The sequence below is a fragment of the Chrysochloris asiatica genome, unplaced genomic scaffold, assembly GCF_000296735.1.
Source record: "Chrysochloris asiatica unplaced genomic scaffold, ChrAsi1.0 scaffold00001, whole genome shotgun sequence".
NCBI lineage: Eukaryota > Metazoa > Chordata > Mammalia > Afrosoricida > Chrysochloridae > Chrysochloris > Chrysochloris asiatica.
In genome coordinates, this window is record NW_006408519.1 from 53,264,111 (window position 1) to 53,292,084 (window position 27,974).

Sequence of the window (27,974 nt, forward strand, 5' to 3'; positions counted from 1 at the left end):
AGATTTTGGAGGCTGTAAATCTTTACGGGAGCAGAAAGCCTCATCGTTCTACTGCGGAACAGCTGGTAGTTTTGAACTACTGACCTAGCACTTCACAGCCTGATTCTAACTCCTACGCTACCAGAGCGCCTTTGCCTCTCTGGGTAGGGTCTCGCTCTCCGTTCTTCTCACTTGATGGTCCCAGGGACCTCCGCTACTGGGCTGCAAAGTCAGTCACTCTTCTCCTTTTGTCAAAAACATCTACCTCTCTATTTCCTACCCTCACAGTCAGTCCTGATGGCAGTCATTCACTAGTGTACCACGAGAGTCTTATCCCCATGTCCTTTCGCCAGCGCGGTCCTTCTGTCTTTCTGCATCCTTTGCTGTTTTCCCATAGAGTCCTTCGGTGTTACAAGTCAGGACTTAAATTCTTGCTTCAGTTCTGTCAGCTTGAGAAATGCCAAGCGTGTTCTTCCCTTTCGGTTTTCTAACTCCGGGCTTTGCATACTTTATATATTACTTGACTTTTTATTTGTGAGCTGCCTTTGAAATTTTCTGTTAAGCTCTGACTTCCTCTTTTCTTCCATTTGCTTTAACATGTGTCTGTTAGAGAGCAAGTTTCAGAGTCTCTTCTGACATCCATTTTTGTCTTCTTCTTTCTTGTCTTCTAACAACCTTTTGCTTTATTTCTTGTTCTTAATGTCATCCCACAATTTTTCTGGTCTTTGGCCATTAGTGTCTAATTCATCAACTCTGTTTTTGAGATGATCTCTAAATTCAGATGGGATATGTTCAAGGTCATGTGGACTTGTTCTAATTTTCTTTAGCTTCAGCCTGAACTTGCATAAGAGCAATTGATGGTCCACATTCCGCCCCTGTTTTGTTTTGACCCTTCCACAGTCTCTTCCCACATATGTAATCAGTTTGATTGCTGTGTATTCCGTCTGGTGAGGTCCATGCCTTTTATGTTGTTTAAGAATAAGTCACTGGTGTTGCACATCTATCATGGGAGATCTAGGGGCATTTCTGCCACCAAGGTCGTATAGTCAAGCTCCTGATCCTTCCTACCCTCGTCTCCCTTTTCTGTGTTCTCTCTTTCTGGAACTTTTATTCGTTTGATGATTGTTGTTTTTCTCACATTTCCATTTTCTGTCATTTTGTTCGACATTTGAAAGATTGCTTCTACTTCAGATTTCAGCCCACCTTTGTGTCTATTCTATTTGGAGTGTCATATGTAATTTCCAAGGATGAGTTCTGCTTCTGACGGCTTCTTGCATTGCACCTGTTCTCTCTGTGTGAGTGAGTGTTCTCCTCTTCAAGCCAGCTGGGCCGGTTCTTTATAGGGCCGTTTCTCTGAAGATCTCTGCTCCTGCTCCTTGTGGGGTTTTGTTTTGTTTTTAATTGGATCCTGCTTGTTCAAGCTGAGACTTTCTCCACATGCCGGGCCTTTAACTGGACTGCGTGCTGGGGAGTCAGATGAAGGCTTGGGGAGATGGCTCTATGCTGGCAGGCTTCATGGGTAGCCTCATTAGGGAAGGGTGAGTGCTCTTAGCTTTGCCAATAAATGCCTGGAGGCACCACAGTCTTCCAGGAAGCCTCCTTCTTGGGGGCCAGGAAGTACACCTCAGTCATTTGGCGTTGGTTTCCTGGTTCTCTCCACTCATGCTGTCTCTAGTGTTGGAGCTCTTTGTGTCTTCTGGGTCTAGGGGTTCTCAGCTTAGGCACCCTGGGTCCGAAGGACATGCTCCTCCACAAGAACACCCACACTTGCAGATAATACCCACTTGACCTGGCTTCAATGACTGGGTGATCAGAGCTCAACCAGAAGAAGAAAGAAGAGGACAAAAAGAGTAATCGGATACAATTTGATGAACTTGACCTACACCTATGGAAGCCATAGCTCAAAAGAGGGAACAAATCTTTATAGCGAGGATCATTCCCACCCCACTCCATACACAGACTAGACAGGGATGGGCAACTTGGACATTGGCTACCCAAAATGCGGGGCCTACAAAAGCAAGACGTGACTGGCTTATAAGCTTTCAAGAGGGAACCTAGATCCACAGGGCGTGGAGGAAGGCAGAATCTCCACTGAGTAGTATCCAATCTGTCTAGGTGGGGTTGATGAAATGAAATGTGGATAGGTCTCTTGTGATACAATAGTGAATGATTGTTATCAGGACTGCTTGTGAGGGTTGGAAATGTAAAGGTAGACATTTTGTAGCAAGGAGGGGAGTGGTTGACTTTGCAGTCCTGGAGCAGAGGTCCCTGGGACCATGAAGGAAGAAGAGTGGAGTGCAGGACCCTACCCAGAGAAGCAGTGATGCCTGAGATGGAGGCAGAGATGATGACGTGGAGAGATGTAGCAGCTGGGGACTTTAGACCCAGAGAGGGAGAGCGACTGTGTGCTGACAACTGGGGGGCAGGCTTGTAGGCTATACCCACTTTGGTTGGTTGATGATGCATGGAGGGGATTTTAACCATGGCAATGAAATGATATAAGATAGGATGAATGTATAACTAATGTTCCCCCATGTAAACTATCACATAATTCACAATAAAACATTCATAAAAAAAAAAAAAAAAGGTCATGCTCCTCTTCAGGGCATTCATGATGATAGTAAGGATCCCTTCAACCTGCATCATTTGCTCTTTTAAGCTTAGTGGAAGGCCAAAACTGTCCATTCTCGTCAGTAGACGACCTGATTTGTCCAATTCCTGCAAGAGTTGCACATACTTTCTTTGCGTAGTCCCAGCCAATTATTTCATGGGCAATATAAGTGCATGGCCAGAAAGGTCACATGAAGCAGTTCACCTCACTGTACTAGCATTCTGTGTGAGTGCCTTGTCTACTCAGTCCCTGCGTCCTGGGACTCGGCCCATTTCCCAGCCGTCCGGAGCCTGGGTCCTCCCTTCTCCCTTCATGCTTCTGCCACTTTCTAACTTCTAGAACTTCCTTGTGGGTGCTGCTCTCCAGTTCTCTTCTTGGGGTGCTCGGGTCCCTGATACTGTGATGCCTGGCCCCATGCCCTCCCCCTGCTGTCCCATTATGTGGTCAGTCACCATCTGGGGGGTAGAATTGTAACACAGTCTCCCAGGGGCTCCTCCCTGTACTGGTCAGATCTGTGCAGTGGGGGGTCATGGCCCTGCTAGAGACCGGAGCTCAGGAGACCATGCATGCACAGGCAGTGGAGTCTGGGCCTTGGCTGCTGGCAGGCTGTGATTGCAGGGTCCTGGCAGCCCTCCCTGCCCCTCTTGGCTATATGCTCAGCTCTCTTACGCCGCCTTTTCCTATGCACATGCCTCCAGCCTCTTGATGCCTTCCTGTGAGTTGAGTTTTTAAATTTCTTTGAAGCTGACTGGCAAAGGGAAAAGGAATGGAGGAGGGCAGCCTGGGCCCTTTCTGATTTCTGGGGAGAGTAGTTCGGACCACCAGTCTACCGTCAGTCAAATTGGACTCCATTAGGTAGAAAGGAAGATTAACCTGTCTACGTAAGGTTGGATATTTGTTGAAAAGCCTCTCGTTTACTGCCGTGAAGTGTCATAAACCCAGTGTTACCCTGTGGCTTTGATGCACTGAGATTTCTGCAGTGACCACTCTGGTTCTGCCTGCGTGCCTCTGTGCTGACCACCCTTGACCAGGCTCTGCTGGGCCCTTGTCTCTCTCTGATTCTCCTTGGCCATGGGTCCCCCTCAGTCTTTCCTCTATCCACCCTTCCTGACCCTTCCCCTTGCAGCTGATCACCTCAGCCCTCAGTTGTTCCCTAAGCAGGTTCTCCTCTCCCACCCAGTCTCCCTTCTCTACTGACCTCCTTCCTGCATGTTGCAGCCCCCTCCCCCCCAATCTCCTTGCCTCTAGTTTCTGAGACTGGATCAGATCACATTCCTCATTTGCTTGAAAGCCTTCGCGGTTCCCATGGCCTGCTGGACAGAGGCCAGACACTTCAGCCTCAGACAGAAAACACACCAGGCCCCTTCTGGGGTGTCGCTGGGGCCCAGGTCCCCTGTGTCCCCCACCTACTCTGCAGACACATCTGCCTTTCTCCTTGGCCAAGACCTTCCACTTTGCCCTCAACTCTTCCCTGCCCCAGAATCTGATATTGCCCACTTGATATCTAGCTGGGCATTCTGGGGCACAGCCGACCTCCCTCCTGAACGCCTTCAGGTGACTCAGAACCTCATACCTGTCTGTTCCCTGCACTGTCCTCTGGAATCACCCTTGCTTTTGTGTGCATCTTCCGTTTCTTATGCAAGTATAGGTATGTGTCTTTTTTCCTTTTTTACAGGAAAGGTAGCATGATATACTATTTCTTTTCACTGAACAAACATTGGGATCTTTCTATAATAGTACACACAGAGTTTCTTCATTGTTTTATTTTTGGTAACTCTTGTTGCTAATTGTTGTGGAAGCGGTTCCAACTCATAGCGACCCTATACAGGGTTTCCGAGGCTTTAAATCTTTATGGGAGCAAAAAGCTTTCTCTTTCTCCAGCAGTGCGGCTGGTGGGTTCGACCTGTGGACCCTGTGGTTCGCAGCCCAGTGCTTACCGGATGGAGCATGAATTTACTATAGTTTATCAGACCCTTGGAAAGACATTTGGCTTATTCCCAAGTTTTTTGTTACAAATCCTGCCTTGCCGGGCTAGGCCACACCTCTGCAGGGATGCAGTAGGATTGCGCCCCCTGGGGGATGGCAGTGTGAGAGCACCCGAGCCCGAACTGGCTTTGAGGTGTACACAAACCCAACACTGGTGGTCTGCGCCTCAGTCTCAATACCGGGCCCACCGCCTGACCAGCCGCCCAGGCCCCTGCTCCCTCTCTGCACTTAACCCGCACATCCCACGCATCCTGGCCGCACCAGCTCCTTAGCTGCGCTCACCCTGCCCACTCCCTGGAGCTGGCTTTTCCTCCTCTTCACGCTTTGGGACTCTGTGGGACCCCTTCTGCTTCCCCTCGAGTCTTAGTCCCCCATAGGGACGACCCCCGACTACTGGTACGCTCTGCTTCGCCCGCGCCTGCAAACCGTCCAAAGGCTGGGCCTTCTTTGACAGCCTGTGTGGGGTGGGTACAGAGTCCCATGGGGGGCCAGGTGATGGCAGGGTGCCTCCCACCCACGGCCTCAGGGACACCTCTCTTTCAGGCGCCGGACACGACCCTGACGAGGGGTGAAGAGCAGGGCACGGGCCATGCCCTCCAAGGCCGGGAAGTCAGCTGGGCGCAGCTTTTAAGGTTTGCGCTGCTGGCTCTTCTCTAGGGGTGGGGACCTGGAGAGGCAGGTTTGTGGGTGGGGGTGGAGTCTGGGGCGGGGCCTGGGAGGAGGCGGGAACTGGAGAGAGAGGCGGGCTCTTTTTCCAGCTCGGCAACTTTTCTGGTCTGAGGTTTTCAGTTGGGCCGGTTGTTTGTATTGTTGTTGATAAGTGCCGTCGAATCGGTTCTGACCCACAGCGATCCTGAATAGGGTTTCCGAGGAGCGGCTGGTGAGCTTAAATCGCCGGTCTTGCAGTTCAAACTGCTTTGCAGTCTGGTGCATTAACCCACAGCACCCTACCAGGACTCTCTTTTCTCTATTGTTTTTGTGAAGTGCCGTCGAGTAGGTTCCATAGCGACTCTGTCTAGGGTTTCCAAGGAGCAGCCGGTGAGCTTGAACCACCGACCTTGCAGTTCAACACATTAGTTCATAGCGCCACAGCAGGACTACTGTTTGGATGTTATCAAGTGCTGTAGAGTCGTTTGCGACCCATAGCGACCCTGTATAGGGTTTCCGAGGAACAGCTGGTGAGCTTGAACCACCAACCTTGTGGCTCAAGCGACTTTGCAGTCCAGCACATTAGCCCACAGCGCTACACCAGGGTGATGTTGTTATGTGCCGTGGAGTCGGTTCCTACCCATAGTGACCCTATACAGGGTTTCCGAGGCTGTAAATCTTTACGGGAGGGGAAAGCCTCATCTTTCACCCACAGAGCAGCTGGTAGTTTCAAACTGCTGACCTTGTGGTTCACAGCCAGATTTGTAACCACTGTGGTGTGGCGCTGTGAGTTAATGCGCCAGACTGCAAAGCTGTTTGAACTACAAGCTCACCAGTTGCTCCTTGGAAACCCTATGCAGGGTCGCTATGGGTCGGAACCAACTCGGTGGCACTTCACAACAACAACAAAGTTACTAGAGTTAGACACTGTCAAATCACCTGCCAACGAGTTTGCTGAGGTTTGGGCTCCCACCTAAGAGAATAGGGCCCACTGGGCCTCTTCCCAGTCTTAGTTTGGGAAGTAGTGCAATTTGCCAGCTCAGCTTCCTCAAGGCAGAGTCCCCCCTGCACCCTCCCATGGTTTTCAGTGTATAATACGTTCACGTGACTCAGCCCCCACAGATGCAGAGACGGAGACTAGCTATGGGGTCCTCACCACACTCCCAGTCCATCTCTTGTCCAGAGGCGGTCCTCACTAGGGCCAGGGCTGTGTTCCCAGACACTCCGTGTAGTTCCAGTGACTGTACCACAGCAGTGTCTGTTTCCAGAACCCCATGTCCAGCCTCTGACCTCGCAGCCCGTAGGCCCCAGCTCTGTGCTAGGGGCAGGTCCTTGAGACCCACAGAGAGGCGTTCTGGTAGAATGATTGACAGGAGGCAGTTTCCTTACTGGGTGGGGAAAGTGATGGGGGGCAATGAGGTGGGCTCGGGGGAAGACCCAGTCTCCATGGATGTCTCCTGGCTGAGATTGCATGTTGAGAGCTAGGATTTCCTTGAGGCTCCCCATCCCAGGTATGAGAGGTGGCTAGCTGAAGGGGAGAGCAAGGGCACCCTTGTCCCCTTCTTGGGGCACACACTGCCTTGCAGTACAGCCTAGCCCTGGGCTGAGGACTTGGGGGAATGCCACCAGCTTATCTCTGTTTGACATTCCAGGGAGGCTTGAGGCAGGATTTGTGGATGGGAGGGAGTTGCCCAGCTCTTGGCCAGGTGAGAGAACTCACCTGTGTGGTGTGGTGGCTGGCAGAATGGTTTCATAGCTGTATCCGGGACCATCAGTCAGCTGGGTAAGGGTGATGCTAAGTGAAGACTCAGGTAAGAGGAAGGCAGCCTTCCCCCTCCCAGACCCCCAGACACCACTGGCCTTCTGAGGTGACGTCTGAGCCAGGGTACCAGGCAGGCGGTCAGGCAGGGCAGTGACTCATAGCTCAGGACTCAGCCTGGGGGAGGTAGGTACCGTGGCATTCCACAAGGACCATTGGGGTGGGCACCCACTGCAGTGAGGACACCCGGCTCTTGGGTCACCTTGGTTAAGCTGCTCTCCTATAGAGGAGAAAGCTGGACCCTGGAGTAGGGAAGTGAGCCGCCCAAGGTCACCTCAAGATTCCCTTCAGGAGTTTCTGGTAGAGTGCTTGCTGAAGGGTACTCTGGGGACTTCGGGGTGAGGTTATGTGGTTGGAATGGCAGATCAAGTGTCCTTCTGTATTTGGGGACCCGGGGTACTGCTTCCTGTCCATTGTAGCCACAAGAGGGGCACGGTGGGGCACCCTGGCTCAAAGATGACACTAACCCAACTTGAAGAAGTGGCTTCTGTCCTCACATTGTCCTCTAGAGAAGAAGGCCACTCACATCACGCTGTCTTTCATGAAAACATGGGGGGGTAGGTGACTTTTCAAAATCTAACACACTGATTGATGGTGGTGCACAGTCTTTGGGAAGAGAAGCTGGTATCTGGCTCCTGGGGTTCCTCTGTCCCCTGTGGACATGGACTGGGGCACTTTCTGCAGGGTCCTCGCCACGCCTGTGTCTCTGCGGGTCCCCCAGCTGGGGGTAGCAGTGTGGCAGTCCCAGTGTGCTGTGGCCTTTAGGGGCAAGGGTCCTGTGTGGATTGGGGAGCAGCCAGGCCACTCTTGGATACAGCCCTCAGGGCCTCCTGGGGCTGGGATTCTACCTGGACAGGTGGCCTTGCAGATGGCAGCCCAGGGTGAGTGTGGCCAGAATGGTGATCCTGGAACTGCAGATCCCTGCGTGCCAACCTTCTCCTCCCTGATCCTTGGTCCCCAGGGAGATGCTGTGCATGAGGAGCACCAGCCTGCCACTGCCCTGTGTCGGCAGCTTTGCTCCCAATGGGCAGAAGATGGTAGGGTCCATGAAGGGCAGCCCCTGGAGACAGGGGGCAGCCCATATGGCCCAGGGTCCTAGAGCCCACTCCTCCTGTGTTCCCTTCTCAGGCTCTTGTGTCACACTGCCCAGAAGAAGAGCCTCCAAGACTGACCCATCCTCCTGCTTGCTCTGGGCGTCCTGACCATCTACACAGTGTAACTGCTAGCAGCCTACCACCAGCCGTGCTCTGTTCTGAGATGCCCAGTACTTAGGCCTTAGCTTGGGCTGTCCACTCACTGTGGGGGAGGGGGATGGAAAACCAGACCATGGCTGCCCCCAGACCCCATCTAGTGTCCTGAGTCCTGAAAGGTGGGCAGAGGGGCTTCTAGTTTAGGACTTGGGGTCCCTGTGGGCCCTTCCCCGTAGGCCTTCTGGGTAATTAGCTTCAGACCCTGGACTGAGTCTGGCTGCTTCCGACAGTGGGTTCCCACAGCTGTTCACCCTGACCCTAAGAAGGAGGCAAGGCCCAACTCATCCAAGTGGTATCAGGTGGCGTGGTGAGCGGGCTGCAGCGCCCTCCCAGCTGCCTCTTTGCTGGGCCTGTGCCCCCAGGTCAGCCTGGGCCTGGTGTCCTCTCGGACCTCCCGACCCAGCCTCACCAGAGGCAGAGGGCCCGTGCCCTGGGGAGGGGATGCCCCCTGAGGGTACCAGTGCAGCCAGCCACCCCAGCCCACAGGCCCAACCCCACTGCCCCCCTGTGGGCCCCTTGAGTAGCCACACCAGCCACAGCCCCCGCCATGGCCGAGCACCTGGAGCTGCTGGCAGAGATGCCCATGGTGGGCCGGATGAGTGCCCAGGAGCGGCTGAAGCATGCCCAAAAGCGGCGTGCCCAGCAAGTGCGTCTGTGGGCCCAGGCCCAGAAGGACAGGAAGGGTCCCAGAGAGCGGCCAAGGCGGGGTGCAGATGGTGGCCGGCCAGAGAAGCGGGTTCTCTTCCCTCCTGGTGTGGCTCTCCTGGAGGCTGCTGCCCGCAACGACCTGGAGGAAGGTATGCACCTGACTGATACGTATTGTGATCCATCATTGCTCAGGTGCAGGCAGGCTCTGCTGTGCTCCGGGCTGACACTGGCGGTCACTGGCTGAGCTGTGTTAGACTAGCCCTGGACGGAGCAGGACTGGCTGGGGACTGTTCCCAGAGTCCACTCTCTTCTTGATGGCTCAGCTCTGCCTGTTCTTCCTGTCTGTCTGCCCCTAGCCCCTGGCCTCCAGGTCCAGTTTTGGAGCCAGGCCACCTGCCTTCACTGAGGCTGTAGGGATTTCACCTCTGGGAGTCCCTGTGCTCATTGGGCTGGACTTGGGGCTCTATAGCAGCAGGATAGAGAGAAGGGAAGGGAGGTGCGGGAGCTGGGGAAGTCATCGAGGTGGGGGTGCCCAGTGGGTATGGCCTCATACAAGAAGGGCTGGAGGCTCATCTGGGCATCTGAGCTGTTGAGGTGCCTGGTGGCACAGCTCGAGGCATCGGGATGTGACTGGGGCACACAGGCCCCTGGAGCTCTTGGTTCCTCTGCCACTGGTACCACCTTCCTATCTCAAGTATGGTGGGTCCAGGTGGCCGGTGTGGATTTCAGGCCCAGCCCTGACCACGGTCTCCCTTCTCCTTGCAGTCCACCAGTTCCTTGAGAGTGGGATCAGCCCCGACCTGGCCAATGAAGATGGCCTAACGGCGCTGCACCAGGTCAGTGTGCGCTGTAGGGGCTGGGGGGGACCAGGGAGGAGCCTGGATGGGATTTGGCCACTCAGGCCCCCCTGGCTTGTAGTGCTGTATTGACGACTTCCGGGAGATGGCGCAGCAACTTCTGGAGGCTGGGGCCAATGTCAATGCGTGTGACAGCGAGTCCTGGACGCCCCTGCATGCTGCGGCCACCTGTGGTCACCTGCACCTGGTGGAGCTGCTCATTGCCCGGTAGGGCCTGGGTGTATGCTGCAGGGAGGGGCGTTTTGGGCAGATCTTGCCCAGGCGGGACCTGGCACGGGGCGGGGTCTCCCCAGGGTCCACACAGAAAGAGACGCAGGACATTTGGGTCACATTTGGGTCCAAGTGATGAGAACAGACTTGGAAAGGAGGGAGAGAGAGTGGAGAAGCTGGTTGGTAGCCAGGAGGTGGGACCTGGGGCACGAGTGGGGCCTTTAACTTCAGCAAGGAAGGCAGAACAGGGCTGCTCGGGTTCCTGAGCTACCAGCTAGTAAGTGGGACACTCTGGCCACCCAGGTAGTCATGGGAGGGGCAAGTGTGGGTTCCCTTCACACACAGGCCACAGATGTTCTGGGTGCCCCTTACCCTGGGCAGGGATCTGCATCTCCCTCCCTGTCCTCTGCTCTCTGGGTCTCCCAGGCTACCCCATACACTGTCACTGTCTGGGCACCCACACTGCACAATCCAGGACAGTCAGAGAGGGGCAGGCACAGGCCAGGAACGTGGGTACCTGGGAATAGCCACTGGTGGTGTCGTCCTTGTAGGGCTGGGCTCAGAAAGGAACCTCCCCCGACCCCTGCTCTCCTCCCTTCAGTGGTGCGGACCTCCTGGCGGTCAACACTGATGGGAATATGCCCTATGACTTGTGTGAGGATGAGCAGACGCTGGACTGCCTCGAGACAGCCATGGCTGACCACGGTGAGTGACAGCACCCAACCCAGGGGTGAGGGTGGGGAAGCCCTGGGGGACAAGCGCTGAGTGTGCCTTCCCGCAGGCATTACCCAGGATAGCATCGAGAGCGCCCGAGCCGTGCCAGAGCTGCGGATGCTGGAGGACATTCAGAGCTTGCTACTCCTGGGGGCTGACCTTGATGCTGCCGGGGACCATGGGGCCACGCTGGTGAGGGCGGGGCCTGGGGGGGGCGGAGCCAGTAGGGTTTGGGGAGCCCTGGAGGCACTTCCTCTTGGCTCCCCACCCCACTCAGGACTGGCCCTTGCCTGCAGCTACACATCGCTTCTGCCAACGGGTTTGGTGAGGCCGCCGCATTGCTGTTGGAGCACCGGGCCAGCCTGAGCGCCAAAGACCATGACGGCTGGGAACCGCTGCATGCGGCGGCCTACTGGGGTCAGGTGGGGACGCCGACGCCGCCAGGGGCGCAGGGAAGGGGCAGCCCACGTGTGGGCAGCCTCAGCATGCACCCCACCTGCTGGCCTGCAGGTGCACCTGGTGGAGCTGCTCGTGGCACATGGGGCCGACCTGAATGGGAAATCTCTGATGGACGAGACCCCTCTTGGTGAGACCTGTGGCTGTCCTGCCTCTGGACCAAGGCAAGGAGAGCGCGGGATGGCCACCGGTGACGCTCCCTTCCCCTCCAGACTTGTGCGGGGACGAGGAGGTGCGGGCCAAGTTGCTGGAGCTGAAGCACAAGCGGGACGCCCTCCTGCGGGCCCAGGGCCGCCAGCGCTCCCTGCTACGCCGCCGGACCTCCAGTGCTGGGAGCCGCGGGTGAGCACTCTGACCTAGCCTCTCCGCGGCACCCTGCCAGCTGGTATCCACCTGTCCTTTGCCCTGACGCAGGGATGTCCTAGTGACGTCGGTCCATGTGTGGACGTGCCAGCTGGAGCTTGGAGCTCGGGGCAGAGTCCTCAGGGCAGGGTGGGCGGCCTCCCCACTCTCTCCCCTCCCTCCTCCCCTCCCCAGGAAGGTGGTGAGGCGGGCCAGCCTGACCCAGCGTTCCAGCCTATACCGCAAGGAGCACGTTCAGGAGGCCATAGTGTGGCGGCAGCAGCCTCCGCCCACTAGCCCAGAGCCCCCAGAGGAGGATGAAGACCGCCAAACAGATGCGGAGCTCCAGCCACTGCCTCCTGCAGAGGTGAGTGCTGCCCCGCCCCCTGGAGTCCCGCCCCCAGGACGCCTAGCCAGCCAAAGGTGGACCTGGCTGGGTGTGAGCGCCTCCTGTCATGGCTGTGTGCCCTGGTGGTCTGTGCCTCAGTTCTCCCGTGGGGACAGGTTAGCGCCCCTGTTCAGTTTTGTACCTCCACTACTGCTCTGCTTTGTTTCCAAGTCCGGGGATTGGAGGGGCGCCCCCTGATGACGAGCCTGTCTCCAACCACAGGAGGACCCTGAGACTATCCGCCCACACAATGGCCGAGTGGGGAGCCCCCTGGGGCCGCGCCTCTACTCCAAGCGGTTGGACCGCAGTGTCTCCTATCAGTTGAACCCTTTGGACAGCTCCACGTCCGAAGCTCTCGGGCGGGACAAGGCCCACCACACCCTGGCAGAGCTGAAGCGGCAGAGAGCCGCTGCCAAACTACAGCGCTCCCCACCAGAGGGCCCTGATGCCCCCGATTCTGGCATGCTTGTGGACACCCAGATCTCACAGTCCGCTGAACGCTGCGCCATGGCTAGCGGGGACCCACCCCTCCTCAAGCTGACAGCTCCCTTGGAGGAGGCCTCTGGGGAGAAGAAGCCTTGCTGTCTGCTCATGTGAGGGGTCGGGGGGCTCCGGCAGCCAGAGAGGGTCCCGCTGCAGGCTTCCCCCTAGAGGCCCAGCCCGTGTGCACTGGTGCTGTGGGCAGGCGGCCCGCATGGCCTAGGATGCCTCTTCCTAGGGACGCGCCCTATGGGGCAGAAGCCGTATCAGGGTGGGGCTGGGCTGTAGAGACCCTTCTGTCTGTGACTGTTGATAAAGAAAGACCGCCTGCCACTGTGCTTTTGTCGTCACTCGGCCACCGTATCCACTGGGGGAGCAGGTTCTGTTGCTGGGCCCTGGGTGCCTTCCTGCCCCACCCCACCCTTGCACACACTCGTTTGGGGCCTGTAGGTGCGCGCTGCTGCCTCTGTGGGGAGGAGGCCACAACCACGAGCAAGAAGTCTGGCACTGACTAATGCTTAGTTTTCCCACAGGAGCAGGGCGCTGTGGAGGGGGGCTCTCTTTGGGAGCTGGGGCTGGGGGTGTCCATGCTGGAGGGCCAGGGATTCTGGCCTGGAAAGGGAGGGGACTGTTTTCCTCTGGGCTGCTGGACCAGAGCCAGAGGGGCGAGGCGGGTACAAAGCTGGCATCAGAAACCTCCCTGGGGGGAGGGGTCCCAAGTCCCTGGCATGCAGCCTGACCCAGGAGCTTGCTGCCAGCTTCCGCCTGAGCTGGCAGAGGGGACAAGCAGTTGGCCACTCCAGCTCCAAGCTGACCAGGCACTGTGTCAGGGTGAGGGGACCCTTAGGGGCCTGGAATGGGGTGAAAAAGGGTGCTCCCTGTCCATTTGCCTGAGATCACCTGTGCTAGGTGTGGTGGGCTTGGTACCCACCGGGCCAACCCAGTGTTTCTGGGGCTTGGCCTTCCCAGGACATCTGATTGGAGGGGTACCCTCACAGGACTTGGGAAGGGGAGGGGACAGGCCCAGGGTAAATTTAGTGTGGGCCAGTGCAGCTGCCAAAGGTCCACCTGCTGCCTGGGTGGCTGCTTGGACCCTGCTGCCAGGAGGCGGGAGGGGGCTGGCCCCGCCTGGGTTGGGCCCATATTAACCTGTGCTCCGACTGGGGGCAGAGGGGAAGTCTGCTGACGAGGAGGCCACAGTGCAGTGGAGCTGAGAACTTCTGAGGTGAGAGACTCCCCAGCCAGCGGCACTAGCAGGCTCGGCAGCAGCCAAGCCTCCCCCTCTAGTCCAAACAGCCACCCAGGGCCCAGCTCAGAGGGTCGGCTCTCTGGCCCTCAGCCCAAACTCCAGCCAGCTGGCTGCTGTCTGGAGAGTAGTACCCCTGGGCATGGCCTACCAACTCGGGGCCAGTCTGTGGAGGTGGGGCCCTCAGGGCCTATCCCAGCTCCTTCCTGCTCTACCCACCAATCAGAAGCAGTTGAGGAAGGAGCCCTGAGTGTGGTCTCAAGGGCAGCCCCAGGCTGGTTGGTGGTAAAAGGGCAGCTGAAACATCAGGAAGACCTAGTCTGTTCTTCCTTGTTCCCAACCCTCCCTCCCAACCACTGATCAGGAACCAAGGTCCAACCCCAGGGTTCTTGGAGCCTCCAGGCAGCAGCAGCCAACCTAGGAGGGGTGGATAGAATTTAGTGTCTGATCAGTTCACTCCCCTCCCTCAATGCCCCCCAGGATTCCTGAGGTCTGGCTCAGTTACCTAGGAGACAGGTCTGCAGGCTCCAGCCAAGATGGGGGCGGCCCAAAAGGGCTAGGCCTCAGCAGATCCCTGCTGGGGTAAACCCCAAGGGGCCCTAGGCCCCTTCCACCACTGTGGTTGCATAGCCTTTGACCTCTGCCCAGCTTTGCCAGGCCCTCAGGCCCCTCCTGTCCAGGCTACCTCCCTCTCCCCTGACATTCAGTCCACCTTTCACTCTCCCCACCACCACCTTCTCAGAGCTGTCCTTCTATCCCTACCCCCTACTGTGGGTCTCTGGCTCCCCTGCAACCCGGACATGGGCGGGCACTCTGCCTCACCCCAAGCCCCGCCTGCCTCCTCACCCACTCCCTCAGGCTCCTTGGAGCAGAATTGTGCCCAGGCGGGTGGGGCGGGGCCAAGCGGGCCAGTGCCTTCCTCAGCCCTTTCCCTCTTTTCCAGCCAGCAGGCTGCAGCAAAAGACGGTGTCCTCTCACTCCATCCTCTCTAGCCAGGTCCTCCTTCTCCGTCCCCACCCCCAGCCATTCTGGGTCTCAAGGCCGCCCCCTGAGCTGCCCTTCCACCTTGCCTGAGTAGGGTCATGGCCGTGAGGACAGGTGACCAGGGTCAAGCTGCAATGAACGGGCTGACGGAGAAGGTACTGACGCTGGACACCATGAACCAGTGTGTGCGCAGGGTAGAGTACGCAGTCCGTGGCCCAATCGTGGTTCGTGCCTTGGAGCTGGAACAGGAACTGCGCCAGGTATGGCTCGGAGCCCACGGCTGCCCTCTAGGTCACACCCAGCCGGACAGCAGATGAGACCACAGGTGGGTAGGGCTGAGTCCTACTGCTCTCCACCTAGGGTATGAAGAAACCCTTCACTGAGGTGATCCGAGCCAACATTGGGGACGCACAGGCCATGGGGCAGAAACCAATCACTTTCATGCGCCAGGTGAGGCTCCCACGGCCCTGGAACATCTCCTGCTTGGCCCAAGTTTTCTGACTTACACTTGGTCCTCTCAGGTCCTGGCCCTGTGTGTCGACCCTGAACTTCTGAGCAGCCCCCATTTCCCAGAGGATGCCAAGAGAAGGGCAAAGCGCATTTTGCAGGCCTGCGGGGGCCACAGCCTGGGTAAATGCCCCCGGTGACTAGATACCCCAGGCCCCAGGGAGGGCATGAGCTGGACAGAGGCAGTCCCAGGGGCAAGGTGGACCCGTCCACTAGAGGGGCGGATCCCAGCGGGAGGGCTGTAGCCTCCCCTCATTTGATCTTTCCCTTTGTCCTGCCTTCTCTGGCCCTAGGGGCCTACACCATCAGCTCTGGCATTCCCATGATTCGAGAGGACGTGGCGCGGTATATTGAGCGGCGCGACGGAGGCATCCCCTCAGACCCCAACAACATCTTTCTGTCCACGGGAGCCAGTGACGCCATCGTGGTAGGCCGGGGTCAGGGCAGGAGGGCAGACAGTGCCCCTTTTTGAGACGAGAGGTCAGTCGCCCCCGGGGCAGCGCCAAGACCCTACCCCTGCCAACCTCGCCGCTCCCGTACCGCCGCAGACGGTGCTGAAGTTGCTGGTGGCCGGCGAGGGCCGTACCCGCACGGGTGTGCTCATCCCCATCCCCCAGTACCCGCTCTACTCGGCCACGGTGGCCGAGCTCGACGCGGTGCAAGTCAACTACTACCTGGACGAGGAGCGCGCCTGGGCGCTCGACGTGGGCGAGCTGCGGCGCGCGCTGCACCAGGCGCGTGACCGATGCCGCCCTCGCGCGCTCTGTGTCATCAACCCGGGTAACCCCACCGGTGCGCTGCCCCGCCCCGCCTCCATGAGCCCGCCCGGCCCCGCCCCGCCCCGCTGCCCACACCCCTACCTGGAGGCCTGGCTTGCCCTCGGCTGACAAAGTCCTGTGGCGACCCCGCGTCCCCAGGGCAGGTGCAGACTCGAGAGTGCATCGAAGCCGTGATCCGCTTCGCCTTTGAGGAGCGCTTGTTCCTGTTGGCTGATGAGGTATCCACGGGGACCGGGAAGCAGGGAGGTGGGGGTGGGTGGGTGCGCATCTCCGCCGTGACTGTGACCGTGCGTCCGTCTGTCCCCCAGGTGTACCAGGACAACGTGTACGCCGAGGGTTCGCAGTTCCACTCGTTCAAGAAGGTGCTCACGGAGATGGGGCCGCCGTACGCAACACAGCAGGAACTCGCCTCCTTCCACTCCACCTCCAAGGGCTACATGGGCGAGTGCGTGTGGGGCAGGGGCTCGAGGGCTCCACCAGGTCAGCCCCTTCTCCCGGGCCTGCCCCCGACGTCCATCTCACCGTGGCAGGTGTGGGTTCCGCGGTGGCTATGTGGAAGTAGTGAATCTGGACCCCGAGGTGCAGAAACAGATGCTGAAGCTGATGAGCGTTCGGCTGTGCCCGCCTGTGTCTGGCCAAGCCCTGCTTGACGTGGTGGTCAGCCCGCCCGAGCCTTCCGACCCCTCCTCTGCGCAGTTCCAGGCAGTGAGCGGGAGCAGGGCGGGGGAGGTGGGAAAGGGAGGGGAGAACGAAGGAGGAGGGATGGGGCGGGCGTAGGGGACAGCGGGGCCTGGGGCGGAGAGAGGAGCCCTAGTGCTACAGTGTTCAAGCGCTTGACTGCAACCCAAAAGCTCAGCAGTTCCAGGCTGTTCTGCAGAAGAAAGGTGAGGCAGTTGGCTTCCCAAAAAATGTACAGCCTTGTAAACTCTATGGGGGCAACTTCACTCTGTTTTGTGAGTCAGACTGCTTTTCGTTTTGGGGGGCGAGGAGATGGCGGGGGCGGGGGAACTTGCCCCGCGACAAGCTCAGCCACTGAGGCCGAGTAGAGCCGGTACAGGGGGATGGGGGTGAGCACCGGCACGGTGAGGCGAGGGGTGGGAGAGGGCGGAGCCTGAGGACCTGAAGCGGGTGCGGGGCGAGGACTGGGGCTTGGAGAGTGGGGCAACTAGCCGGCCCTGGAGCTGATCGAGTGAGGGGGTCAGGGCGGGAATAGGGGCGGGGCCTTTCCACCCACGGGCACTAGCCCTCTTCTGGCATGGCCACAGGAGAAGCAGGCGGTGCTGGCGGAACTGGCGGCCAAGGCAAAGCTCACAGAGCAGGTCTTCAACGAGGCTCCGGGCATCCGCTGTAACCCGGTGCAGGGCGCCATGTACTCCTTTCCTCGCATGGAGCTGCCGCCGCGCGCCGTGCAGCGCGCGCAGGTTAGGCGGAGCTAGGGCGTGTAGGCGGGGCTTGGTACCCGCTCTAGGGGGTAGTGGGCGGGCCTTGGTCCGCCTGCCCGCCCTTACCGGTCCGTTTTTTTTCCAGGAGCTGGGTGTGGCCCCGGACATGTTCTTCTGCATGCGCTTGCTGGAGGAGACCGGCATCTGCGTGGTGCCTGGAAGCGGATTCGGGCAGCGGGAAGGCACCTACCACTTTCGGTGAGGCCCGGCATGGATAGCCCCTCCCCGAATCCCGTGCCCTATTGCTTATCAGTCCTGGTTTTGTAGGATGACCATTCTGCCTCCCATGGAGAAGTTGAGGCCCCTGCTGGAGAAGCTGAGCCAGTTCCATGCCAAATTCACCCGCGAGTACTCCTGAGGCCATTGGGGGGCCTTGTAGGCCATGCTGGGCCGTGCTGCCTGGGGGCTGGACCCCTACCGCTCTGCAGGCCCCTAATAAAGCTGGGAGATAGCCTGACTCCCTCCGGGCTTCCGAAGTCTGTGTGTGTGCTGAGTTCTGCAAAGGCCTGGGATCCGCCCGCCCGCCTGCCCGCCGGAGTGCTAACGGCTTCTCCTCCCTTCGAGAGAGGGGTCTTGCCTTCTAATAATTAAGAATAGTCAGGTGACAGCAGTGCTTCCACCAGAGCAAAGGTTACTATAGGAAAAAGGCTAGCAAGTGGAGGAGACTGGGAAGATTTAATGCAAGTGTAAGCCAACCCCCTTCTCCAAACAAAGGCTTGGGTAGGGAAAAGACATTATGTTTATTCATAGAGGTAGGCGGGGCTTTCCCAGAAATCCAATTGGGTGCATGTACAGCCTCGCAAAGCCTATGCAGGGTCGCCATGAGTCAGAACCGACTCCACGGTATGTAACACCACCACCACCAGCATTTCTTCAAAACTGATTCTAACTGCAAAAGCCCTGGACATAGCCCACAGAACTCTGTGGGATGTTAAGCATGCGGCCTCTTGGGATTCTAGTTCAGATCCCTCTCAGGGGCTAGCATTTTTCTTTGCCCCAGTAGGGACACCCTTTAAAATTATGCCTAGGTTAGTACTCAAACCATTCCACCTGTAAAATACCTCTCAAGGAAGTCAAAATACACATTTTTATGGGTGATCTTCCTTAATGGCATGTCCCAGGTTGTGTGGTTGCTCAGCTAGGGTCCTGGGCATGTCCTACATCATTATATTGCTCAAGCAAGGAGAGGAGCAGGCTTCAACATTCCTCAGGATTTCCATCACTGGATTTCAGTCATTGAGAGGCTCAGGCTTAATCCTAATTTCCGGGCCCAGTTTCTCCTTGTCTCAGTTCTGTTGGGAGGAGGAATCAAGAGAGCTCCCTCGGGTCTGTTCTCCTGCCGAAGTCCCTGAGTGAGGTTTTCTCATGGTTGTGGCACGCACAGATGCTGTTCTAATAAGAATAAAGCTATGAAGGCAGGCACCTTATGGGGAGACTCCAGACTGTGAGGGAAGGGGATGTGGCTAATGAGTAGTAGGAGCCGGATCTGAGGGCTTAGGGTAGTCACATCAGGAAAGGTGACCTTTCCTGAAGATGACAGGGTCCCACCCCTGCACTGTCCACTTCTAGTCTAGCAGGACAGGGGAAATGTTAAATCCTAAGAAACTGGCCGGACAGGGTCACCTTGGGGTGTAGGGAGTGACAGTGAGTGCCCAAGAGTGAATGCTTGGTTTTTCTCTTCACTGGACTGATGCTTGTGGGGGGTTCTGAGGGACCATGGGGAGGAGGAATAAGTCAGGATTTGGGTTAGAAGTATATGGGGCATGTTTGTATGACAACCAGGTGGAAACGCAGCCCTCTGATGAGAAGGACTAGGAGACAGGGAGTGCAGCAAGGGGTCGGGACTTGAGTGAGCTCGGGAGTGAGGGGGCATGGAGAAAAGGTTTCATTTGCACAAATGGTGCCTTTGAGCTTGGGCTGGTAATGTCCACTTTGTAAATGAGGAAATGAGCCCCAAGAATATACTGCCAGTAACGAGACTAGTTCAAGGGGCTTCAACAGCAGATACACTGCCTCACTTGCCCAGGGGTGGGCCAACTTCAGGAACTCACACACCTGTCACTGGCGGATGTTGAGGGCAGCATCCCACTGTGTCCTGGCTGACCCATGGTCCTAGGTCGGCCTTCTGAGACCCTCTGCAGCCACTGGCTCTGGGCTGGTGCCAAAGTATCCAAGAATACTATGGCATTGTAAAGAGGGGGTTCTAGGAGGGATTGGGGCCTGGGCCTGGGCCTTGCAGCAGCCAAGTCCCAGGTTGGAATGACACCAGCTTGGTAGGGACCTGGGCTGGCGACCACTGTGAGGAGAGAATGGGCTCAGGTACAGGCTGCTTTCTAGCTTCGGTTCCTCTGAAATTTCCCTGTATGTGACAGGGATCCCGGGAGCTCGGCCTGGCACCCTTACCCAGGTTTACCACCGGAGGCACCAGAGGGCGGGTGATCCGACGCTCTAGCCGTTCTCTGGCTCTCTATGGCAGCGGCGCAATTCTCGACGTTACCGGGCGGGTTTCCGGCGCCTTATTCCTGGGCGGTCCGCCCAGTGCTTCTCTGGCTGCAGAACCATGAAGGTCTGAGAGGCCGGACCCGGGCAGGGCGAGCGATGCCGGACGCGGCGTGAAAGGGAAGCTGGTGGAACCTGCGATCCCCTGCCCCTGGAGACGTCCCCCTGCATTCACGCGAAGCATGCCGGGAGGCTCGGGTCGTCCTTTCCGGAAGCCCCGTTTGTGTCGGGAGCACCCACTCCTGGGAGGATAGACTTCTCTTCAATTTGGACACGGTTCCAGTTCTTCTGGGCTATTGACACCCCCAGGCCCCGGGGCCTGTGTCCCGACTCCACCTGTCCAACTCTGACCCAATCCCAAATCCATGCCGAAGTGTGACCTCTGACCCTATACTGACCTGGCTATACCTGGAACCTGATTTGCTCTCACCTTGGCTGTGACCTCTGGCCTCATTCCCAAGGCTGACTCCTTGGACCTAGCTGGACCTCCAGGGTCCCCTGCTGGCCCCAACCATGCGCAGAAAGCTCCTGCCGATGGCCGGCCTCTACCTGGTACAGGGCCTGCCGTACGGGCTGCAATCTGGTCTGCTGCCCATGCTGCTGCGGGCCGGTGGCCTCTCCTTGACTCGTGTCGGGCTGGCCAAGGGACTGTATGCACCATGGCTGTTCAAGCTGGTGTGGGCCCCACTAGTGGACACGAGAGGTTCCCCACGGGTTTGGTTGACGCTCAGCACGGCTGCACTGGGCGTACTGTGTGGGTTGCTGGCAGTGTTTCCTCCAGCTGAGGGCAGCCAGGTTGGGCTGTCCACCACTGCAGCAGGACTGCTCCTCTTGCTGAATCTGGGAGCAGCAGTGCAGGACGTGGCTCTGGACACACTTGCTGTACAACTCCTGGAGCCCTCTGAGCTGGGCCCGGGGAACACAGTGCAGGTGGTTGCCTACAAACTGGGAGCAGCACTGGCGGGGGGTGGGCTGCTGGCCCTGGTGCCCACTCTCTCCTGGCCCCTGCTCTTCCTTCTCCTGGCTGCCGTCTATCTGCTGGCTGCTGCTCTGGCCTGGGCGACACCGGCCCTGCAGCACCTGTCACCACCCCAGCCTTCAGCAACGCCCCCACGGCCTCAGCATCAACTGCAGGCCGTGTTGGCCGTGCCTGGGACACTATGGCTGGCTGGCTTCGTGCTCACCTACAAGTTAGGTGAGTAAAGCGGTCAGCTAAGTAACACAGATCTGGGGCTTACAGACAGCTCGTGTGGTTCCCCTGCTGTCCACTTGGGGGGCTCACCCCCAGCCAGTTGGGAGGTACACCTGTGAACTGAGCATGCTGCTCTGCATCTGGGCCCATCCCTTCTCCATTAGCTTTCTGCACGGCCTCAGGTCCACTGGGGTTGCTTAGTGCTGACTCTAGGCATGAAGTCTGAAGCCCTGTTTTCTCCTGGAGCTACTTCCTGATGGACTTGGTGCCTGGGCCCAGGAGAGGGACAGAAGCAGGAAGCTGGTGCCCCAGGCGGAGATGAGGGGAAGCGGGCTTGGGCTTGCATTCGTCACCCTCTCCCCCCAGGTGAGCAGGGTGCTGGAAGCCTGTTTCCACTTCTGTTGTTGGACCGTGGCACCTCTGCCCAGGAGCTGGGGCTGTGGAATGGCGTGGGGGCTGTGCTCTGCTCCATCGCTGGCTCCTCACTGGGTGGGGCCTTGCTGGTCAGACATCGGTGAGTCCCCTGTTACCTGCACCCATTGATCTGCAGAACCCCCTCCACTCTGCACCCACTGACTGGCCAAATCCCACCCTCCCCGCCCCCCAGGCAGCCGCTGCCCCTCCTGAGGCCAGTAATCAAGCTCCGTTTGGGAAGTCTCGCCTGCCAGACTGCCCTGCTCTTCCGGCTGGACACCCTGGGGACTGGTGTGGGTCCTAGCCCGGTCCTGAAAGGTGAGGGCCAGTGGTGGGGGCTGGAGGAGGGCACTCAAGACCCTATGCCTCACTGACCACCGTCCCTCACAGGGGTGGCCTTGCTGAACCTGTGTCTGCAGCACTTCCTGGGCGGCCTGGTCACTACCATCACTTTCACCCTGATGATGCGCTGTAGCCAGCTTGCACCTGGTGCCTTGCAGGTGAGGTGAGTGGTGGATCAGGGGCTGTAGTCTGGGTACCCCCGAGGCTCTGATCCTCCTTCCCTCCCTTCCCCCCAGGCTACACACTACAGTCTCCTGGCCACTCTGGAGCTACTCGGGAAACTCTTGCTGAGCACACTGGCTGGCGCGCTGGCCGATGGCCTGGGGCTTCGGCCTTGCTTCTCACTGTTCCTGGCTCTTTCGGCTGTGCCCGCTCTCTACCTGGGCCTGGCGCCCCCTTCCCTGACCCGATAGCCAATAAAGCTGAGTGTGCCGGGGTCTGGCTGTGTCTTGTGTGGTGTAGGAAGCTGTTGCTGGAAAGGAGGGCCCAAGAAGACCTCGGAATGCCATTTATTCTGCACTTGCTTCCCCACCCCCAAGCTGGTGAGCTCTTCCCAGATGGTCAGGTCAGCGGGCCCACAACAGCAGCTCCTCCCTGGCCAGGCGCATCAGGGCATGGAAGCTCACGTGTAGGTACTTCCTCCAGAAGCGTCGGTCCCGCCCGAACACCTGGGCTGGATAGCAGGGACTTCCTGCAATTGGGAGGGCAGAGAGAGGTTGTGAGGGCTGGAGGCTGATTCTCTCCCCCATCCCTGCCAGGCCCAGTCAGGTCCCTAACCCTTACCAATGCCATGAAAGATCCGGGCCACAGCCCTGCCTGAGAATTTCTCTTCTGGCCTCAATGACAGGAGTTGTCGGATGTCTCTGCGGATCTGGTCCTCCCAGCCCTGGAGCTGGGGTGGGGGTTGGGTAAGAAGCGTCCTTAACTTTTTAGTACCACACTCTCATGTGGTCAGGACCGCCTGGGGTTTACTTGTTGGGGTGGGTACAGGGGACCCACCAAGGGGCTGGGCAGAGGCCAGCAGAGTGTGGGTGTGTGTCACTGTCCTCCCCAGGACTTGGCCAGCACTCACTTGGGCCTGGCCTGGCTCTGGGGCCTCAGTGTCTTCTCCACTCTCCGGTCCCAGCCTCTCCTCCTCCTCAAAGTAGCGCCCCAAAAGGCCCTTGAGCCGGGCACTGCGTTCCTCATCATGCTGTTCTAGGCAGGGCCCGCAGCTGGGGAAGGCCACACTTGGCGGGGAGGGGAGGCGGTTGTCAGCACCTGGCCTGGCTGAGGACCAGGGACAAGGATGGTGGCTAGGCCCTACCCCCACTACCTGTGGAAGGTCTGAAAGGTGCGGCGCAGGCGGACCAGGGCCTCCCGCTCTCGTGTCTGTATGCGGCCATGAAGAAATTCACAGAGCTGGTCCTTTTCTTCAGTAGTCAAGTCTCTGGGGCAGCGCAGGTGGAAGGCCAGCTCCCCGAACTCCACGCGCACACCTGTGCTCTGAGGCTCCCCAGCCCCAGGCCCCCGGTCCCACTGCAGCTGGTGTAGAGCCCGCCGTACGGGCGTCAGCTCCCAGCCCATGGAATCTGTAAGCTCGACCACGTCAAACTCCAGGGAGCAGCTGCTACCGTTGCTGTCTGTATCCTGGGGTAACTGCCGGCTCAGGCACACAGCCAAGGGGGGACACCTGTGCTCAGGGTAGCAAAGAACATGAGACCTTGGCCCCTGCCCCCCTGCCCACCCCAAGCAAAGTGTGTGTTCACCTGAGGGCCAGGGCTCTGAGCTGAGCAGGGCCCCTGGGGCAGCGGACGCGGCACTGGGCGTACGTGGGCGGCAACAGCTCCAGCCAGTGCTGTGGGTGCAGCTCCAGGTAGCACAGCAGGGTCTCGATGGCTGGGGACAGAGCGGGGTCAGGGGCCGCGTGGCCACAGCGCAGCCCTCTCCCGCCCAGCCTGGGTCCTCACCCTCCTGGGGCATGTCCAGGGCCTGCTCTGTTGGCTCTATCGGGAGGGCCCGGGTATGGCCTGGGCACGTCCTCCTCGGCCCAGGGTCTGTGTCCTGGCTGTCCCGCTGCCTGGCTTCTGTGGGGACCTTGACCACCTGTCCACTGTCACCGCCCTCTGAGGACAGCTGGGCACAGGAGCAGGGGGGGAACACGAGCTGCACCAGCCTCTTCACAGCAAGGTAATCCACGGAGTCAGCGTGTACATGTCTCCGCAGTTCCTGCAGGTCCTCCCCCTGTGCAGAGCAGTGTAAGTGGAGGCTACCAGGAGAGTCCAGAGCCGGGGAGCGTGAGGCACAGAGACCCACCTGGGGCTGCAGGAAGAGGTGGCAGTGGGCAGGCTGCCCGTCCCGTCCCGCTCGGCCCACAGCCTGCACGTAACTCTCAAAGCTGGAGGGCAGCCCCAGGTGCAGCACAGCCCGCACATCTGGCCGGTCCAGTCCCATGCCGAAGGCCACCGTGGCTACCACCACCCGTAGCTGGCCCTGCATGAAGGCCCGCTGCACACGCCGCCGCTCCCGACTGCACATGCCGGCATGATACGCTTCTGCCACAGCCTCTGGGGTGCCGCCTGTGGGTATAGACAGCTGGTGAGCCAAGGTTGGCGTCAGGGGCCAGGCGTGAACCTGAGCCCCACCCAGGACTCACGAAGGCAGGTGCGGAGGAGAGAAGAGATGCGCTCCGTGTCCTCACGCCTGTTGCAGTAGATGATGATGGAGTCCAGTGTGCGGAACCGGTCCCCCTGGAGCAGCGTCACCAGGGCCTGGGGGAGGGTTGTCAGTGGGGGCTGGGGCCAATGGGGCTAGGGGGCACCCCGGGTACCACACTCCTACCTGCTCGGGGTCTCTGTCCTTGGATACAGAGAGGTGCAGGTTGGGGGGGATGGTGGCTAGGAGTCCACGGGAGCCTGGCCCTTCGGCCACACCTAGGAGCTGGGCCACATCAAGGGCAGTACTGCGTGGGGCAGTGGCTGTGAGGCCCAGGAAGCAGCGCACACCCATGTGTTCCCGTAACACCTGCCAAGCAGAGGGGTGAGGGTGCCGTCTGCCAATCCCATCCCCGCCTGCCTTTCTCCCCCAGGCAGGCACCCTTACCTTGCAGACACGCAGGTAGCAGGGCCGGAAGTTGTGGGACCACTGCGAGAGGCAGTGGGCCTCATCAATGCAGGCAAAGGCTATAGGTGGCAGCTGAGAGGCTGGAGGCAGGCAAGCAGGTCCCCCCATCCCTGTCCTCACCAGTGCCTCAGGTGACAGCACCAGCACATGGACCTGGGCTGCCCGGACCTAGAGAGGCAAGACCATGACGGGATGGGGATAGAACCTGGACGCCCGCCCTCTCCTGGGACCAGGCCCCTCACCTTTTGCAGGACGCTTTCCCGCTGCTTTTTGTTCATGCCTGAATGGAGGCAGGCGGCCTTCACACCTGGAGGCAGGCCAGACACCTGGAAGCAGGAGCCCACCCATCATGGCTGGCTCACACTGGGTCCTCGAACTGAGAAAGCCGCGGGCAGGTCCCACCCACCTCATCTGTTTCAGGTGACACACCTGGTCGTCCATGAGCGCCAGCAGTGGGGAGACAACTATGGTGAGGCAGGGGCTGCGTCGGGCGAAGAGCAGTGCCGGGAGCTGGTAGCACAAGGACTTCCCGGTGCCCGTGGGCAGCACCAACAGGGTGGAGATGCCTGAGACTGGGCATCAGCAGGAGCCTCTGCCCCAAAGCCCCCAGGCCCTGGCCAACCCTGGCCCTCCCTCCTCACCTGACAAGACCCGCATGACTGCCTGCTCCTGCCCAGGACGGAAGGCTCGGTACCCCAGCTGTCTCAGGGCCTGGAACACCTCAGGGGGGGTCTCTGGGGACACAGACGGCCACCAGGTCATGGCAGTGCCCAGATGGGGTCCCCTACTGAAGGCTCTAGGTAGCAGCTTCTGCTTACCTGCCACCTGCCCCAAGGGTCCTGGAGGGTAGAGTGGGGGCACGGTGGGAGGTGGGTGGGGCTCCAAGGGTCCCATCAGCTCAGGCTTGGCGGGTCTGGTATCATCTTCACCCACTGGGGCAGACAGCACGGGGCATGGTGTAGGAGCTCCGACTGGGAAGGGATCCCTTGCTCCCCGCCACACCTCCCACTCACCGGGGAGTTGGCAGTGAGCAGTAGCCGCCTCCTGGGCCACGTCCCCCAGTGTGGGCAAGGGCTGCGCTTCCTCCTCATCCCTGCCGCCTTCTTTCTGGGTTGGCGTGGGCTCTGGACCAGGGTAGGGGGCAGGGAGGGCTTCTTGAGTAGACCAGAAATACCCTCCCTTGTAAAGAATACAGTACCCCTCCGAGTCTGACCGGTCTTGGGGGTCCCACCTAGTTGGGGGCACTGGGAGGCCCAGTGTCCAGGCCGGCTGCATTGAAAACACAAGCTCTTGACTGTGGCTCTGGGCCGGCCACCCCCAAAACATGCCTTTTTCTTCTGCCACTTCTGCTTCCACACCTGGGATACAGGAATGGGTCACAAGATTGTGGGGTGGGGAGAGGTAGGAGCATCAGATCATCCATCTCATGAGGGTGCACGTGGGGGAGGTACCCTGCCTGCCTCACCTGCTTACACACATAGGGGCATAGGAATAGGTCACGCGGGTCCACTCCCTACCTCACCTGCTTGCGGAGGTAAGTGCCCCGCAGCGCTGGGCCTCGTACGTAGCGTTTTCGCTTCAGGTTGAGCTTGACGTAGTTGCCCCCTTCCTGGATGGAGGACCTAGGAGAGATGTTATTGGGAGCTGTGAGCCCAGCCTTTCCCACCAGGTTTGGGTATCTGGGTTTCACGGGGCCACTTCGGGGCTGAGGTGACTGCGTCCGCAGAGGGTCTTCCACAGGTTTGGTGGCATCCGACTCCTTAGCCTGGGGTCCCACGTGGCCACTGTCCCACTGGGCCTGTGAAAGGACCCTTTCGAGGTCCCCACTCAGTCTTTGCTTCTTGCTGGGTTGGGGGCTTCCTTCACTGTGGCTGCTTCCCTGTAGCGCTGGAATCTCAGGACCATGGTAGGTGCCCAGGTCGGCACCTGAGGTCAAAGGCTGTGAACCCTTGCCCAGGTCGCACAATTCTGTGTCTAGACCAGGCACAAAGGTCTCAGGATTCTTCCGTAAATCTGGGTCCCCACCATGACACCGCTGGAGCCAACCAGGGTCTAGAGAGCTCAGTCGCCGGCTTAGGGAGGACTGGAGCTGCTGGAACCGGCCTAGCTGAGGCTGGAACCCAGGTCGCTGGGGGAGCAGCTGGCTGAGTCGTGGAGAGGCAGGTGCAGCCCCTGTGTCTGGCAGCCCCTGGGCAGGTGCCTCTGTTGAGGGTTTCCGAGGAATGCGGGGTACTCGGCCCACCGCTGGCTCCGCCTAGGAGGAAGGCACACAGCAAGCAGCTTAGGGGCTGCCTCAGGGCCCCCACTATCAGTTATGGGACCCAGGAAGGCTGGAACAGAAAGGAAGTTGGAGGACAGGCCCACAGTGCCTGTGTGTGGGGGGCTGGTCCCCTAGGCCTGCGCCGCTCACCTGCGGGGTACCCTTTAGCTTGGCTTTGAGCCTCCTTCCATAGTCCTGCGCTGACCCTCGGGGTTTAGGAGCTGGGGTAGGCTGTGGTCTCTGGGTCGCAGCACGATTCAGGTGAGACCCCCAGCAGTTTGGCTCTTTTGGTCCCTACAGGAAATGGTGAGAGGCCAAGGACATAAGTGGCCGCACTCCCTCCTCAGACCTGCAGAAACCCCGCTCAGCGCTCTTCCCACCCTAGTACCTCTTGGGTGGCCGCTTGAGCAGACTGTTCGGGGCTGCGGGGTCGGATGCCGCCTGGATGGCCCAGGTCCTGCTTCAGGGCGCGGTATTCCCGGTAGAGCGCTGGATGGGTGGAGAAGGGGTCAGGAAGGAACGCACCGAACGCGTTCGCAGAACGCGCCGTACCAGCCCCACCCCGCGCTCACCCTGGGTCTCCTCGGGCGCCGCCGCCACGTCCACCTGTGAAGGGAAGGTGTCAGTCCCCGGGCCGCGTCCTCTGTCCACCCCCGCCCTGGGCAGCCCGCACCTGGCAAGGTCGCCTCCCGCTCTGCTGCCGGAACGCGAGCTCCCATGCCTGCAGCCGTGTGCGTAGATCCCGCAGCCGCTCCATTGCATTCCCGCGTACAAACCTCCAGCCGGTGGCGCTGAGCTGATTAGCCAACGGGGACGCTC

At 59.4% G+C, this 27,974-nt stretch overlaps 4 protein-coding genes across 4 annotated transcripts; 3 read left to right on the forward strand and 1 right to left on the reverse strand.

Annotated features, from left to right (window-relative positions):
* Positions 1 to 8,840: 8,840 nt before the first annotated feature.
* On the forward strand, positions 8,841 to 12,505 carry PPP1R16A (protein phosphatase 1, regulatory subunit 16A). Its single transcript, XM_006830785.1, has 10 exons — positions 8,841 to 9,090; positions 9,707 to 9,777; positions 9,860 to 10,005; positions 10,610 to 10,713; positions 10,790 to 10,914; positions 11,019 to 11,144; positions 11,233 to 11,308; positions 11,391 to 11,520; positions 11,716 to 11,887; positions 12,131 to 12,505. Exons 1-10 carry the CDS (start codon positions 8,841 to 8,843, stop codon positions 12,503 to 12,505), a joined length of 1,575 nt encoding a protein of 524 aa, XP_006830848.1.
* Positions 12,506 to 14,716: 2,211 nt separating this feature from the next.
* GPT (glutamic-pyruvate transaminase (alanine aminotransferase)) lies at positions 14,717 to 17,704 on the forward strand. Its single transcript, XM_006830786.1, has 11 exons — positions 14,717 to 14,878; positions 14,979 to 15,068; positions 15,140 to 15,248; positions 15,419 to 15,552; positions 15,674 to 15,917; positions 16,043 to 16,122; positions 16,213 to 16,349; positions 16,435 to 16,609; positions 17,170 to 17,325; positions 17,432 to 17,544; positions 17,614 to 17,704. The coding sequence occupies exons 1-11, from the start codon at positions 14,717 to 14,719 to the stop codon at positions 17,702 to 17,704; spliced, it is 1,491 nt and encodes a 496-aa protein (XP_006830849.1).
* Positions 17,705 to 20,358: 2,654 nt separating this feature from the next.
* On the forward strand, positions 20,359 to 22,206 carry MFSD3 (major facilitator superfamily domain containing 3). Its single transcript, XM_006830887.1, has 5 exons — positions 20,359 to 21,040; positions 21,404 to 21,551; positions 21,645 to 21,769; positions 21,842 to 21,951; positions 22,030 to 22,206. Exons 1-5 carry the CDS (start codon positions 20,359 to 20,361, stop codon positions 22,204 to 22,206), a joined length of 1,242 nt encoding a protein of 413 aa, XP_006830950.1.
* A 153-nt stretch (positions 22,207 to 22,359) lies between these two features.
* RECQL4 (RecQ protein-like 4) lies at positions 22,360 to 27,912 on the reverse strand. The gene is made up of 21 exons (XM_006830888.1): positions 27,829 to 27,912; positions 27,728 to 27,761; positions 27,539 to 27,644; positions 27,306 to 27,441; positions 26,418 to 27,149; positions 26,109 to 26,253; positions 25,909 to 26,019; positions 25,714 to 25,827; positions 25,537 to 25,629; positions 25,325 to 25,461; positions 25,138 to 25,221; positions 24,875 to 25,063; positions 24,614 to 24,796; positions 24,418 to 24,543; positions 24,089 to 24,367; positions 23,743 to 24,016; positions 23,542 to 23,671; positions 23,109 to 23,465; positions 22,866 to 23,022; positions 22,577 to 22,685; positions 22,360 to 22,484 (listed from the first exon to the last, which is right to left on the reverse strand). Exons 1-21 carry the CDS (start codon positions 27,910 to 27,912, stop codon positions 22,360 to 22,362), a joined length of 3,705 nt encoding a protein of 1,234 aa, XP_006830951.1.
* Positions 27,913 to 27,974: the final 62 nt, after the last annotated feature.

Coding starts and splice junctions, on each gene's coding strand:
- PPP1R16A (XM_006830785.1), top strand. CDS start 8,841: ATGGCCGAGCACCTGGAGCTGCTGGCAGAGATGCCCATGGTGGGCCGG. Junction 9,778..9,859: donor GCCTAACGGCGCTGCACCAG/GTCAGTGTGCGC, acceptor CCTGGCTTGTAG/TGCTGTATTGACGACTTCCG. Junction 10,714..10,789: donor GACAGCCATGGCTGACCACG/GTGAGTGACAGC, acceptor GCCTTCCCGCAG/GCATTACCCAGGATAGCATC.
- GPT (XM_006830786.1), top strand. CDS start 14,717: ATGGCCGTGAGGACAGGTGACCAGGGTCAAGCTGCAATGAACGGGCTG. Junction 15,918..16,042: donor CAACCCGGGTAACCCCACCG/GTGCGCTGCCCC, acceptor CCGCGTCCCCAG/GGCAGGTGCAGACTCGAGAG. Junction 17,326..17,431: donor GCGCCGTGCAGCGCGCGCAG/GTTAGGCGGAGC, acceptor TTTTTTTTCCAG/GAGCTGGGTGTGGCCCCGGA.
- RECQL4 (XM_006830888.1), bottom strand. CDS start 27,912: ATGGAGCGGCTGCGGGATCTACGCACACGGCTGCAGGCATGGGAGCTC. Junction 25,828..25,908: donor TGCTCACTGCCAACTCCCCG/GTGAGTGGGAGG, acceptor TGTCTGCCCCAG/TGGGTGAAGATGATACCAGA. Junction 25,064..25,137: donor GGGAAAGCGTCCTGCAAAAG/GTGAGGGGCCTG, acceptor TTGCCTCTCTAG/GTCCGGGCAGCCCAGGTCCA.
- MFSD3 (XM_006830887.1), top strand. CDS start 20,359: ATGCGCAGAAAGCTCCTGCCGATGGCCGGCCTCTACCTGGTACAGGGC. Junction 21,041..21,403: donor CGTGCTCACCTACAAGTTAG/GTGAGTAAAGCG, acceptor CTCTCCCCCCAG/GTGAGCAGGGTGCTGGAAGC. Junction 21,770..21,841: donor TCCTAGCCCGGTCCTGAAAG/GTGAGGGCCAGT, acceptor CGTCCCTCACAG/GGGTGGCCTTGCTGAACCTG.